This window comes from Thunnus thynnus, chromosome 18, assembly GCF_963924715.1.
Source record: "Thunnus thynnus chromosome 18, fThuThy2.1, whole genome shotgun sequence".
NCBI classification, from domain to species: Eukaryota; Metazoa; Chordata; class Actinopteri; order Scombriformes; family Scombridae; genus Thunnus; species Thunnus thynnus.
The window spans coordinates 3,565,605-3,578,737 of record NC_089534.1 but is presented as its reverse complement, the minus strand read 5'-3'; the positions used below and the strand labels follow the sequence as shown (position 1 = coordinate 3,578,737).

General features: G+C 39.1%; 2 protein-coding genes across 3 annotated transcripts in view; both read right to left on the bottom strand.

Annotated features, from left to right (window-relative positions):
- LOC137169545 (uncharacterized) overlaps nucleotides 1–3,064 on the bottom strand; it is a 28,051-nt gene extending 24,987 nt beyond the window's left edge. For both annotated transcript variants that reach the window (XM_067572804.1, XM_067572803.1), the window contains exons 1-5: nucleotides 2,924–3,064; nucleotides 1,598–1,831; nucleotides 1,081–1,413; nucleotides 657–938; nucleotides 413–466 (exon numbers count right to left, since the gene is read on the bottom strand). In XM_067572804.1, coding sequence (XP_067428905.1) covers nucleotides 413–466; nucleotides 657–938; nucleotides 1,081–1,413; nucleotides 1,598–1,655 — 727 coding nt within the window. In that variant the 5' untranslated portion in view covers nucleotides 1,656–1,831; nucleotides 2,924–3,064. The remainder of the gene's footprint in view (nucleotides 1–412; nucleotides 467–656; nucleotides 939–1,080; nucleotides 1,414–1,597; nucleotides 1,832–2,923) is intronic.
- Nucleotides 3,065–5,773: 2,709 nt separating this feature from the next.
- pnrc1 (proline-rich nuclear receptor coactivator 1) lies at nucleotides 5,774–11,963 on the bottom strand. Its single transcript, XM_067572805.1, has 2 exons — nucleotides 11,390–11,963; nucleotides 5,774–8,381 (listed from the first exon to the last, which is right to left on the bottom strand). The coding sequence occupies exons 1-2, from the start codon at nucleotides 11,699–11,701 to the stop codon at nucleotides 7,911–7,913; spliced, it is 783 nt and encodes a 260-aa protein (XP_067428906.1). The 5' UTR covers nucleotides 11,702–11,963; the 3' UTR covers nucleotides 5,774–7,910.
- Nucleotides 11,964–13,133: the final 1,170 nt, after the last annotated feature.

Below are 13,133 nucleotides of genomic sequence, written 5' to 3'. Positions count from 1 at the left end.
CGCTTGTGTCACGTTAAGAATTTTCAGGTAACACTCTCCAGAACGCAACGCATGAAATTGATCTTGCGTGGAACATGTTCACAGATGATGAACATTTTAAACACTTTAAACGTTATACCTGCTACACATCAGTATGTTAGCAGTAAAAGCACTGCTGTGCCTCAGTACAGCCTCACAGAGCCACTAGCATGGCTGCATGACTCTTAGTCTTGGTTTAAAAGATTTTGGCTACTTATCAAAATTTCAAGACTTCGTTTGTGGGTAGTTTTGCAATGTGAACTGATTAAAAGTCTTTGGGAAAGAATGTCTACATCTACACTAGTAAACAGCTGTTTTCACATATTGCCGGGGCAGCAGTGGTTGAATACATTGAATAAAATGTTGAATACATATGAGTGACTTTGTTGCTCACCTTCTTGTGTTGTTGATCTCATTGTTTCAGGTTCTGTTGTTGTTTCAGCCACACCTGACAGATTAAATAACAAAAACCAACAAACTTTAAAATGAGACAAAAACACATTGTTCACCATCTGATGTGACTAAATGAGAAACATTTATATCAACCTAAAACTTAAAATACATCAAATACACAAATGCAGTTTTGTTATTTTTCATACGATAATAAAGTGATTTTAAACAGCTCATCATCTTCTCACCTGGTTTCTCACATGACAACTGAGGACTGAAGTTATACAGCTGCACTTTTCCACTGTTGAGATCTGTGACTTCACACTTCAAAAAATAATTTGATTTGTAAATAAAATGAGAATTCAACAAGGACGCAGTGGCTGAACAGGTAGACTGTGATGTCTTCAAGTCTTTGTTATCTTTGTCCACATCTTCACCCTGATACACCCACTTCACTGTGTGTCTGCACTCATCATATGTCGACACAGAGCAGCTTAACGTCACCTCATTATTGTCCTTATGTTCAGTCACTGGTGAAGATGGAGATATTGTGAGAGAAAGAAAACAAGAGTCAGATTAACTTCATCACTGTAATCATAATTATTGTAATGTTTCAGTATATTGTTCTAACAAGACAGTTTGAACTGAAAACATTATGATGTAAATACTCACTGGTAACAACAGACAGATCAACCTGAGAGTCTTGACCTTGTAGTTGTCCTGATTTGAACTGTCTGCAGGTGTAACGACCAGCATCCTCAACTGTGACCTTCTTTATAACCAGAGAACAGTTCGCTGTAACACTCAGTCTGTCTGATTTAGCTTTGGCTTCTTCACCAATCTGCCCAAGTTTAATCAGCTCTACTGCTGCTGTGCCTATTGAATGACTGAAGAGCCAGGTAGTACTGTTACATTTATCCTGATCCTTTATCACGTTTTCACCAGGCAAAGTGACTTTCTCTCCATCTCTGACAGTGAAGGAGAGGAAAGTTTGTCCAGTTACTGCTGTTGAGCAAAAAAGAGAAAAACTATGAAAACCATTTAAAATAAGAATATGAAAAACATGGTGTGGAGAAAGTTGATGATAATTCTTAACAAATCACTCACGACGCCCAAAACAAAATAATTAGTCTTCTAAGTTAAATGAATGTTTATTAAATGCTGTTTTATGTTTTTAAAGCAGTCTTACCTGTCAGAGGAAGCAGCAGCAGCAGTAGAAATAATGAAATCCATCTGAAACCAGACATTCTGCTGTGTCTCTCTCAGTGTCTAATGAACTAATGTGTCCTCAGATAAAAAGTCGTCCGTATGGTGAAGAGATGTAGATGTCACTCCCCTATGATTGCTTCACTTGTTGGTTTTGTGCTTTTTTTTGTGATGAGGCATCTGCGTCACGTCCTCCTGGTTGCTGAACTTCATATTTCTGTCAGTAAGAGAGGACATTTTTTAATGTAAATGTTTGATTTAAAAAAAAAAGCGAGAACATGCAGAAATTCAAAAAAACTAAGTAAAATAACCCAAACAAAACACAAAAGAACACACTAAAACCAGACTGACAAACTGGTTAACTTGATGACCTGATGACCCCTAACATGATGAAATGATGGTGTGTCAATGGTTGGTGAGCTGTCAGTTCCTTATTCTGTTGAAAACTTAATAAGAAGTTACACCACTGCAATGAATTCACAGTTTTTAGACCTGGCACTTCCCTCTTTATATTCCCTCAGTAAAAATAATACTCCATCTCTCATCTATTTATTATTAATTTACTCCATCTGATTTGACTCATCGTTTAAAATTAGGTACATACTTTCTAAGACAAACTCCACCAGATCAATCCAAAAGTTAACAAATATTCGATAAGGTTACTGCGTCTGGTGGACCTCCAGAATGCTTCAGTTTCTACCAAATCTATCTCTGTTTTGTCCTCAGCTACAAACATTACATAATTTCTCTCTAGAAATACAAACACCTTGATGACTTCTCTCCTTTTAAAGAATACTGTGGATCAAATCATTTATACTTGGCTCTCAGGATGTCCGTTGTTAGTTCAGACTGAAGTGAAAACAACTATCGGATGAACTGATATAAGATGTTGTACAGACATTTGTGGTCCAAAGAGGATGAATCCTACTGACTTTGAAGATCCCATGAGGCTCACATTTGTGTTTTTTAGTGAAATGTCTCAGTTAAATATTGGACGAATTGCCATAAAATTGGGTTCAGACGTTCATGTTCCTCTCAGGATGAATTGTAACAACTTCGATCCTCAGACTTTTCATTTCCGACTGGCGTAAATTTGTGAACTGTGTTTTATTTTTGATTCTCCTGTTTTATCTGTCTTATTCTATTTCAGCGTATTTTTTTTTTATCTCCTAATATTTTACTCTTTTAAATACTAGTTAAATGTGTTTTTGTGTGTCTTTAATGTCTTGTAATGTCTTTTATGTCTTATGAGAAGCACTTTGAATTGCCTTGTTGTTAAAAGGTGATATTCAAATAAACTTGCCTAAACCTAACACCATCATAAGGTCCATCCATCCATCCATTTACCGCCACTTATCCAGAACTGGGTGGTGGTGGCTTCAGACTGAGTAAGGTAACCCAGACATCCTTCAACGCCCTCCAGCTCCTCCTGGGGGATCCCAGGGTGTTCCCAGGCCAGAAGAGATATGTAGTCCCTCCAGTGTGTTCTGGGTCTGCCCCGGGGTCTCCTACCAGTTGGATGTGTCTGAACACCTCCAGAAGGAGGCTGTGAAAGAAAACTGAATAGTAGGTTATCATTTTATAAATCTTTTGTATATATGTTACAAATGTTTTCAAACTAAGGAGTCAATGTTTGTTATCAACTGAATGTGATGTAATGTCATTGTCATTTTGGGGACACATGTTGGTGAAGAAATCCTACTCCTAGGCTAGTTGAACTCTTGAACCTGTTTCTATCTGAGGGTTGCTTGCTGACCTCTGGGGTTAGCTAGATATATCTTTGTCTTAAGCCTACTGTTTTAGAGACCATACTTGTTTGTAAGAAGGTGTAACGGTTTGTGGAAGTGTCCATTTAGGGACCAGACTGTTTTTAGCTTTGCTTCTGGAGAGGTATAAAGCTGTCTAGTTTGAGTTCACAATCTTTAGAGAAAGGGCTGGCTTTAGGGAAAGGGCCAGCTGAACAACATGCTTTCTCTCCAAAAATACAAGATGATTGTATTTTTGTTTGTGTTTGGACATTTGTATAATTGTTACGCGATGATGTGATGGATTGTATAGTGTTTACAACTGCTTCAACAAGTAACAATGTTTAATGCTTTCTTTATGTCTCCATGTGCCTTCTTTCACGAGAGAAAATTTCCACAACAAGGCGTCCAGGAGGCATCCTAACCAGGTGCCCAAACCACCTCAACAGGCCCATCTCGATACTCCGAGCTCTCTCCGGATCTCCATACTCCTCACCGTATCTCTAAGGCTGAGCCCAGACACCCTCCGGAGGAAACTCATTTCGTCCGCTTGTATCAGTGATCTCATTCTTTTGGTCACTGCCCAAAGCTCGTGACCAGAAGTGATGGTTGGAACATAGACTGACTGGCTCAGCTCCTTCTTCACCACATCATCAGGTCAACATTTTAGTTTTGTCCAAAACACTTAATACCCGCAAAATTAATGACATCAGCCTCAGGTGTACTTTGTGCTAATTAGCTAATGTTAGCGTGCTAATATGCTAAACTACAGTACATTAAGAACAGTTAACAGACCTGCTTATCATTAGCATATTAGCATTGTTATTATAAGCAGGGTTATGTTAGTATTTAGTTCATTCTCACTGAGCTGCTAGCATGGCCATAGACTCTTTAAAGGCCTTACTTTTATGGTAACAAAACAATCAGCATTTTCCTTATCTTGAAACAATTTAGCGGCTAGTGTAACGGACTTGGCAGAAATGGAATGTAATATTCATAAGTATGTTTTAACTAGTGTATAATCACCTGAAAATAAGAACTGTGTTATTGTTACCTTAGAACGAGCCCTTTATATCTACACAGAGAGCGGATCCTCTTCCATGACACTCGCCATGTTGCACCACCATGTTTCTACAGTAGCCCAGAACAGACAAACCAAACACTGGCTCTAGAGTTTTTTGTGAGTTTTGCGGACACTGTAGGTTCTCCTATATGCTTGAAAGGGGAGGGGGAGGGGTGTACACTCGGTTGCAATCTGCAACGTCACCACTAGATGCCACTTAATCCTACACACTGCGCCTTTAAGTTTAGTGTAGCACTTTTTATACAGTGGTTGTAACTCAAGGTGCTATACACAGAGGAAGACATTTAAAATAAGTGCAATACATTAAAAATAAAAATAAACATACATAGATGTTGGGGAGGAAGTTAATTGAAGGCCAGTCTGTACAGGTGAGTTTTTACTTGGCTTATAAAGGTGCTTGCTGAGGTCACCTCTTAATTTCTGCTGATGAGGTGTTCCATATTTTCTGCATATTATTATGTTAAAAATGATCAAACTCCTGAGGTGAAAAAGTCTGTTTTTGTGATAGACTTTATGTGGGAGTCAAAATCTAGAGATCTGTCCACTCAGTGTTGTAAAAGCTTTGTTCTGGACACGAGGCCTGTCCGTGTGGTGCTTCTGTGCCTGGTGCAGCGCACACAGTTCAAATAGCAGGAAGTTCATTCAAATGAAGCTGCACAAAGAAAGTTGTTGATATTTTGGTCAAAACTGGGTGTTAGAAATTGCAGATAAGTTTGATTTCTTTTAGAAACTTGTGGGTAAAAAAAATAATGTTTCCAGCTGCTTATTGTAAATAACATCGACCAAAACAATGAGGTTTAAAGTTATTTCAGGAAGATGTGACGGTCCGTCAGCCGTTAGTGGTGAGCTGTTTGTTCCATAATCGGTGTTGAAATATGTGTAGGATGTTTTGCAATCAATAAAAGTTCAACTGCAGCAGAGGCGTAGTTGTTTGTACTTATAATAGAAACACCTAATATACACTGAAACACTTTGTTACAGATGTTTTGGTGTCTGATCTTAAGCAAGAAAATCCCAAATAGAATGTTTTCGCACCATAAAGACTTTATAATAAAAATAAACTAAATGAAAATAGAAGAAACCATCTGTAACAGGAAACACAAACACACTAATGTGACTTCTCTTAGCGTGAAATAAACACAGACAACATTTAATAGGGGTAACCAATATTTTAATATAATTTTTTAATTTAGATATGAAACACTTCATAAAATAAACTTTTTTTTTTTTTTCCAAATTGTGTCATGGGGTCGTGTTGAGCATGTTCTCATAACTGGAATGAAATCATTTTAAAACATCGCAATGAAATAGGCAGTTTTTGAAACTACAGTAATACAATTTTCCATTTACGTGACGTCACAGAGGTCAAGAAACAAGATCCAGCAGCTGCCTGCATCCACAGAAACCATGGAGATAAAAATAAAAACAAAGAAAGAAACACACACACACACACACGCACACACACACACACACACACACACACACACACACACGTGGTACATAATCACAAGATCGTCTGCCTCGAATCCAACACATACTGTACTCTTGGTAAAAAATAACGTGCTTTAAAGTATCTCGAAGAAATGAAAAAGGTAAAGAAGAGGTATGTGAAATGGAGTCGTGGGTGTGAAAGCAAGTCCCCTTTAAAAAAAACAACATAATATACAGACAAAATAAGACCACGTCCACAAGAAGCCGTCCAATTTTTTAAAATGCTGTGAGAACAACGAGCGAGATCTCCGTCCGTAACCTCAGATACTTTATACTCTGGTCAAATGTATGTTTATCTGCCTCCATTGTCAGATAATGGAACAAGTATTAAATCTAAATAACTGTCCGTCATAGCCTGCTGCTCTGCCCTGCAGGTAAAAGAATCGATGATTTTATGACTCGCACATATTTTCATTATTGATTCATCTGCTGACTGTGTCCCAGATGAATCTATGAAATGTCAGAAAATAGTTAAAAATGCCCATCACAGTTAGAAATGTCTTGTTTTCTGTGACTAACACGCTAAAAATCATAAAATATTCAGCGATATTCAAAGATATAAAAACAGGAAAAAGCAGCAAATCCTCACATTTTCAAATCGACTTATCGTCTGAGCTCTAATTAGACAAAAAAAAGTAAAAAAAAATACAGTTAAGTGACAACAGCTGTGTTGTTGATCAGCTATACTGACATTTAAAATGAGTGATGTGATAACGATGACTGGGCAGGTGTACGTCTCGTCTCGTCGGGTGAGAAAGACGCCGACTTGTTGTGGACGGAAGGCAGAAACACAAGAGATCAAAGATTTTTTTTAAAATTGAGCCGGTTTAATGTGGACGTACTCTTGAGTCAGTGCAATGAAGTTTAAAAAAAAAAAAAAAGAAAAAAAAAAAAAAAGAAAAAGCGGTCTGGATGCTGGATACTGGCTTTCTGCAGCAGCTGGTTTGGAGACTTTTCACACGGCCATCTTCTCTTCAGTTCGCTGAGGCTCCGACGGCCTCGCCAGCTTCACAGTCCCTGATTTGACTCTTGGCTTTTTCCACCGGCTGGACCCGTGTTCAGGTTCAGGGAAGGAAGATTCAGCCACCAGTCGACGGCTGGTAAACTTTACCCGTTGACTTTGGGTTCGTCCGCTATCGGTTTACCGTTTTGAAAGTAACCAGCCGAGATGTGAAAGTCCTCTCCTGTGCTTTAATCTGGCTGGTGAATTCATCGGAGTGGCCGCTCAAGCTTCGGAACCTCAAAGTCAGGTTTCCCTTCCCGATTTTAGTTTTCAGTGCAAATCGGTAAGAAAAAGTCTTTCTTACGTCCACTGTACCTCACGCTGAAGGAGCTGTTTACAAAGTGCCTCAGTTCGCAGGGGACTTTTTTTTTTTTTTTTTTTTTTTTTTCTTTTTTGGAAAAAAAAAAACCCTCAGTAACAAAACTAGAATCTCAGTTAAAATAACGAGGAAAAATATACACAAATATATTATGTACATTTACACGAGCTCTTTTAAAAAGTCGATCGACGCGAGGCTGCCTTTTTCAAAACTATTCACAGAGAAAGAGCCTTCATCGCTTTGCAAACATGAGACGCTGATCGTGTTGCTGCTGGAGACGACTTCAGCCTCCCGCTGCACTTTCATACCTTCACTTTTTCTTTTTTTTTTTAATAGTAACCATTTGTTTTCTCATAAATTCAAATCACAAAAACATCTTACTCTCTATTCCTCCTGTCAAAGAGAAGGCAGTAAATATCTGATTAAGGACCGACATACACAGCATGTCAGTCTGATCTCCAGCAACAACAAGGAGGCTCCGAACTGTTTACAAATGCAGGCAGCGTGCTGGCTTATTACAGGAAAATGTACTACAGTTAATAAAAACTCCCTACGTTGTATTGCAATGTGTTAAAGGCCAAACTTAATTTATCTCATTACTAATTTTCCAGTTGTTGGCAATCGGTGATATCCGTCGGGACTCCACACTCGCCGTCACGCTTTATCTTGAACCTTCAGCAGCGACTTTAAATGAACAGTCATTTGCTCTCGGCTTTGGTTGCTCTGTTGAGGCTCGTTTTCTCCGACCCAGTGACTGGGCGGTTTAGGTAAGACACTGGGTGACGGCGGCTCACTGAACTTGGCTCCAGCGTACACCTTCTCGCCGTCTTTGAGGTATTCGGGCGCGGCTTCGGCGGGCGGCGCGTTGAAGATCTTCAAGTTGTTGGACGCGTGGAGGGGTTTTTTCTGCTCTCGGAGCGCGGGCTGGTGGGGGGAGGAGGGCTTGTTCGGGCTGCCGTTGTCTTTCTTCTTGGAGGCGTGAGGAGCCCCGGTGCTTTGGCCCTGCTTGTGGCTCCGAACGTTCACATTTTGGCTGATTTGTTCGTGTCCGACCGGGCCGCGGGCTGGTTGGCCTCCTGACGGCGCCGGCCCTCGCTCCGATCTGCCACCTTTAGATTTCAGCAGCTGTGAAACAGAAACAAACGGTTATTATTCAAACTATCTGACAAACTCTTAAATCAACATCCTCACAGTGAGTGTTTAACCACATCTCACTGTCTTCGTCTCAGTGACCACAAACCCCAACGTGTCTTTTAAATAAATATAAATTAAATTATTCGTTTTGATAAGAGATGCATGTAACTTTAAAATCACAAACGTTTCAGTTTCTTATAGCAGGTGCTTGAGTGGATGCTGATTATTAAACAGGAAGTCTGTGCTCTACATGAGTTGAATCGAGTGTTACTGATGGTTCAGAGCTGTACTTTTAAATATGTACAACGATTACAGCCTTGCAAGTGATGCAGGGCTCAACTGTTTTGCACATAAAGACCTAGAAAAAAAATACCTTTCAATCATGTTTTTGACTGACTGAAATCATGGGTTTTCCCAAACTGTGAACAAAAAAAATTAAAGATTTTATGTTTCAACCGTGCTGCCCAGCCCACGGAGGAGCTTCAGTCTGTGTTCACATGAACTTAAGTGACCAGATTTCTGGAAGCGTGGCTTACTGATTTTAATTTTTAATGGTAGAAGACGCTGCTTCCTGACTTTTTTTTTTTGGTATTTGGTGTGTGTGCGTGTGTGTGTGCGAGTGCGTGTGTGTGTGTTGGAGCAGTCGGGCAGCACTGAGAGACAGGCATTTTAACAGTTAAAAGTTCAGATGTGGAAGTGGACTTCTACACGCTTCCCTGTTTTAGTTTCAGTTTTAGTCAGACTTTGGACGCATCACTCTGTGTAACAATGTCTCCTTTCATCCAGCTGCTTCCTTCTGTGTTTTCCCTGTCTGCAGTCTATTGTTATGAACATGCATACTTGTAAAAAAAAAAAAAAAAACTGGTCACAAGTATCCTGTTCATAGCAGAGAAATCTGAGTTCTCCAGAGAATAATCTACTTGGGGAAACAAGGTTTCTCTAATCCTCAACCCCAGTTACTAGAACCAGGTTCTTTGTTTACATGACAGTTAAGACATCAGCGTCCTGGAGAAAAACAACAGTCAGGTGTCCGTATGAACAGTTAAAGAGGTTTTCCTCACTGTAATCATTCCTCCTGTTCATACTGGATATTAAAAGATCCTTCAAATGTGCTTTCAATGGAAGTGATGGAGGATAAAATCCACAGTGTGTCCACACAGTCATTTAAAAGTCTGTGTGAAGCTTATATTCAGCTTCAGCAGTCTGAGTTAGTCATATCAAGTGGATATCTGACACATTTACAGTCTTTTTAGCATCAGATTCCCTCTTTGTGTTTCCTCGGACAGTGTTTCCCTGTTGAGCTGCAGGTGGAAGTATAGTAACAAAAAGAGGAATTGTGACACTACAAAGACTGTAACGTTGAAAGATATCTACTTGATTTGACTCATCTGGACGCTGAAGCTTCATATTAGCTTTTGTCCTCCATCACTTCCATTGTAAGGTCATTATGAAGGATCTTCTAATGGTCAGTATGAACAGGAGGAATGATTCCAGCAAGAAAAAAACAGGTTTCACTGTTCATTTGGGCTCCTGACTGTTGTTTTAAGACACAACTGAAAAACTGTGAACTCGTCCTTTAAGTGCACATAAAAAGCACTGAGTATGTTGTTTAGAAGCTGGTTTTTGTTTTGTGAGTGAAAAGAGGACAACCACACACGGATGAAGCGGTTAGGTAATGAGGTTTAGGAGCTTAAACAGTTTCGTGCAAACCTCAAACCATAATCACACTTCCATCCAACCTGCTTCACAACATTTCCTCTTTTTACTCTCTGCACCGGTCCTGACAACATACGGTCGTATATTCTGTTAAAAATCAAGTTCCACAGCTTCCCCCCCCCCCAATAACTATCAGACACAGTCAGTGTCTGCCCCGTAACAACTGTTAAATTACATAACTTTAATACGTCAATAAACCATTTTAATATGATAGTGTTGAATACGTCATAAAACATGTGCAAGGCTTTATCTTTTAAGTGTTATGAAACGTGCAGTTCTTCTTCTCCTCTTTTATCTTACAGACAAACCTGCCGCAGCCTGCGTTTCTCTGCCTGAAGCAGCCGACAAACAGAGGAAGTCAGACTTGTTCACCACATGTCTACTTTCGATTCTTCACAGCATGGATTAGTAACTGCGTCATTTCAAACCCCTCAGGCACAACTGGGGATTTAATCAAGATTAAACCCGCTTTAGTTCAATACCACATGAACCTTTTAGTTTATTATCTTTTTATGAGTCTTTGAAAGCGCATATCTTTAAAAACTTTATGAAAGTGATGTAAGTAGGTAGACAAGTAAGATTATTGTCAACTGCTGATTATTCTCTGCGTCCACAGGATGATATTTTGGTCTAAAACATGTCAGAAAATGGTGAAAATGTAATTTCAGAGGCCAAATTAATGTCTTATAATGTCTTGTTTTGTCTGATTGACAATCAAAAACTCAAAAATATTCAATTCAAGATCACAGAGGACTAGAACTGCAATGATTAGTCAATTAATGGATAAGTTGCCAACTACTAAATCAATTGCCAACTGTTTTGATAATCAATTCATAACTTGCAGTCGTTCTTTAAGAAAAAAAAAGTCAAAATTCTCTGATTCCAGCTTCTCAAATGTGAATATTTTCTGGTTCCTTTAGTCCTCTATGACAGTAAACTGACACTAAATCTGAAACTGTTTTATTGAGTCTCTGGAGTTTCCTGGTTAATCTAATCCAGATTTGCATGTCTAAGTATAGTAGTTTTTGTTCTAGACCTGGTCTAATGTGGTCTGGATGGAGAATTATTTGTTTTATATATTTTATAATATTATTTTTTATTTTTCACAAGCAAAAAAAGGGTTTCACAAATCTGAAAGTGGGCTAACAATTTTTATAAGTGTAAGTGGTGAAAAAACTGAATCAGCCGTTAAATATTAATATTTATGTGTCCCCTTAACTTTCCCTCCATCTCCGGATCGGAAGCTAACTTTAGCGTCGTTTAAACCGAGGAGTTAATGTTACCTCTTTCCTGGCTCCCGGTTTGAGATGACGGAGGTTCAGTACGGTCTCGGTACCGGCAGGCAGCTCGGTACCGGGCTGAGCTGCGGATGAAGCCGTCAGACTGTTGTTGTTGTTGTCGGTCAGGCGGATGTTGAGGTTGTTTCGCGGAGGTTTCTGGTGATGTAGCGGCCGCAGCTTCTTCCCTCCTTTCTTCAGTACCGCCGGTCTCGCCTTGTTTCCCGTGTTCACCCCATCGCTGCCGGTGATCGGGTTGTTGTTTTCGACGTTGCCGATGTTGGCCTCACCGCTGTGAACCGAAGATCCGTCCAACATTTCTCTGAAGTGGCGAAAACATAAACAGGCTGTGAAATTCCTCCGCAGCTAACAACGTCACAAGCTAACAGTTGACTGAATTCGCTTCTTCGCGGGCGGATAATAAACTTTCTTATCCGAGTTGAGGACAAACTTAACGGATATAACGTTATGTTGTCGTCTCACAAGTTGCACCGTGTGAAAGTGTCGGGTTTTATTTATTTATGCTGTTAAAAATCGTCGGACGTCTAATCCCGTGATGGCGCGTCGGAGCTGCCGAGTATGTCCGCCAACGAAGAAGAACTCTAATGCTAACTTCCGGTGTTGTATTTCAAAATAAGACGCATCTGAAGGATGTACTGCTGACTGAAGTTTTACCCAATTTTTTTTACTATGATGGAGAGTGAACCAGAGTTATCTGCCAATTTGAACAAACAAAGGACAAGAAAATAAAATAAATAAACAAAAAAGACCTACCTAGATTTAAGTGAACACTAAATTCTTTTGGTCGACCCAGTTTCTCTCAGATAATAGAAGAGACTCCCAGCCCAATGGTAAATACATTTTTCAGATTCCACTTCAAGCTTCCTGACTCCACTAGAGTATCTTTGCATGATTCACAGTTAAAAGAAACTCCCTATCACTTTAAGGCGCTCCCAATGAGCCAAAACAGTAGACATAATTGTACCTGTATTTATCTAGTGGCTCCCAGTCGTGGAAGAAGTATTCATATCAGTAAGTAAAAGTAGAAATACTACAATATAAAAAGTAAAAGTCCTACACTCAAAAAGTTTAAGTATCAGTAAACTGTAATGAGGAAGCCACATGTTTACTTTCATTTTTTCACAGCATGGATGAGTAACTGCGTCATTTCACCCCTCAGGGACAACTGGTGATTTAATCATGAATAAACCCACTTTAGTTCAATAACACATGTACTTTTCATTTGAATGAGAGCCAGTGATGATTATTGTCAACTGTTGATTATTCTCTGCATTTATAGAATGATCTTTTCATTTGTAACATGTCAGAAAATGGTGAAAATGTCCATTGTAATTTCCAAGGCCAAGTTAATGTCTAATAATGTCTTGTTTTTTCTACTAAACTCAACGTTGAAGTATCAGCAAAAAGTAACGAGAGTATTACAAATAAAAGCAATCTGAGTTTTTTATTACTTGAATTTTGATTGCCAACAGGTGAATTATATTTTCTGTAAAATGTGTTTCCCAGTAGAAGGTGTTGTTTGTGGTGAATGTTTTTTTTGTTTGTTTGTTTTTTTTACTAAAAATAGTTGAATTTTATTAGACTTTGTTCCTGGAATCAGCATATAAATATACCTACATCATTAATTGTAAAATGTATAATCAACCCTGAAATTGCAGAGGACATGACATCAGTGTCGGTACCTGCTCATATGCTGCAGAATGGCCCCTTTCAGTGTTATTTTATAATA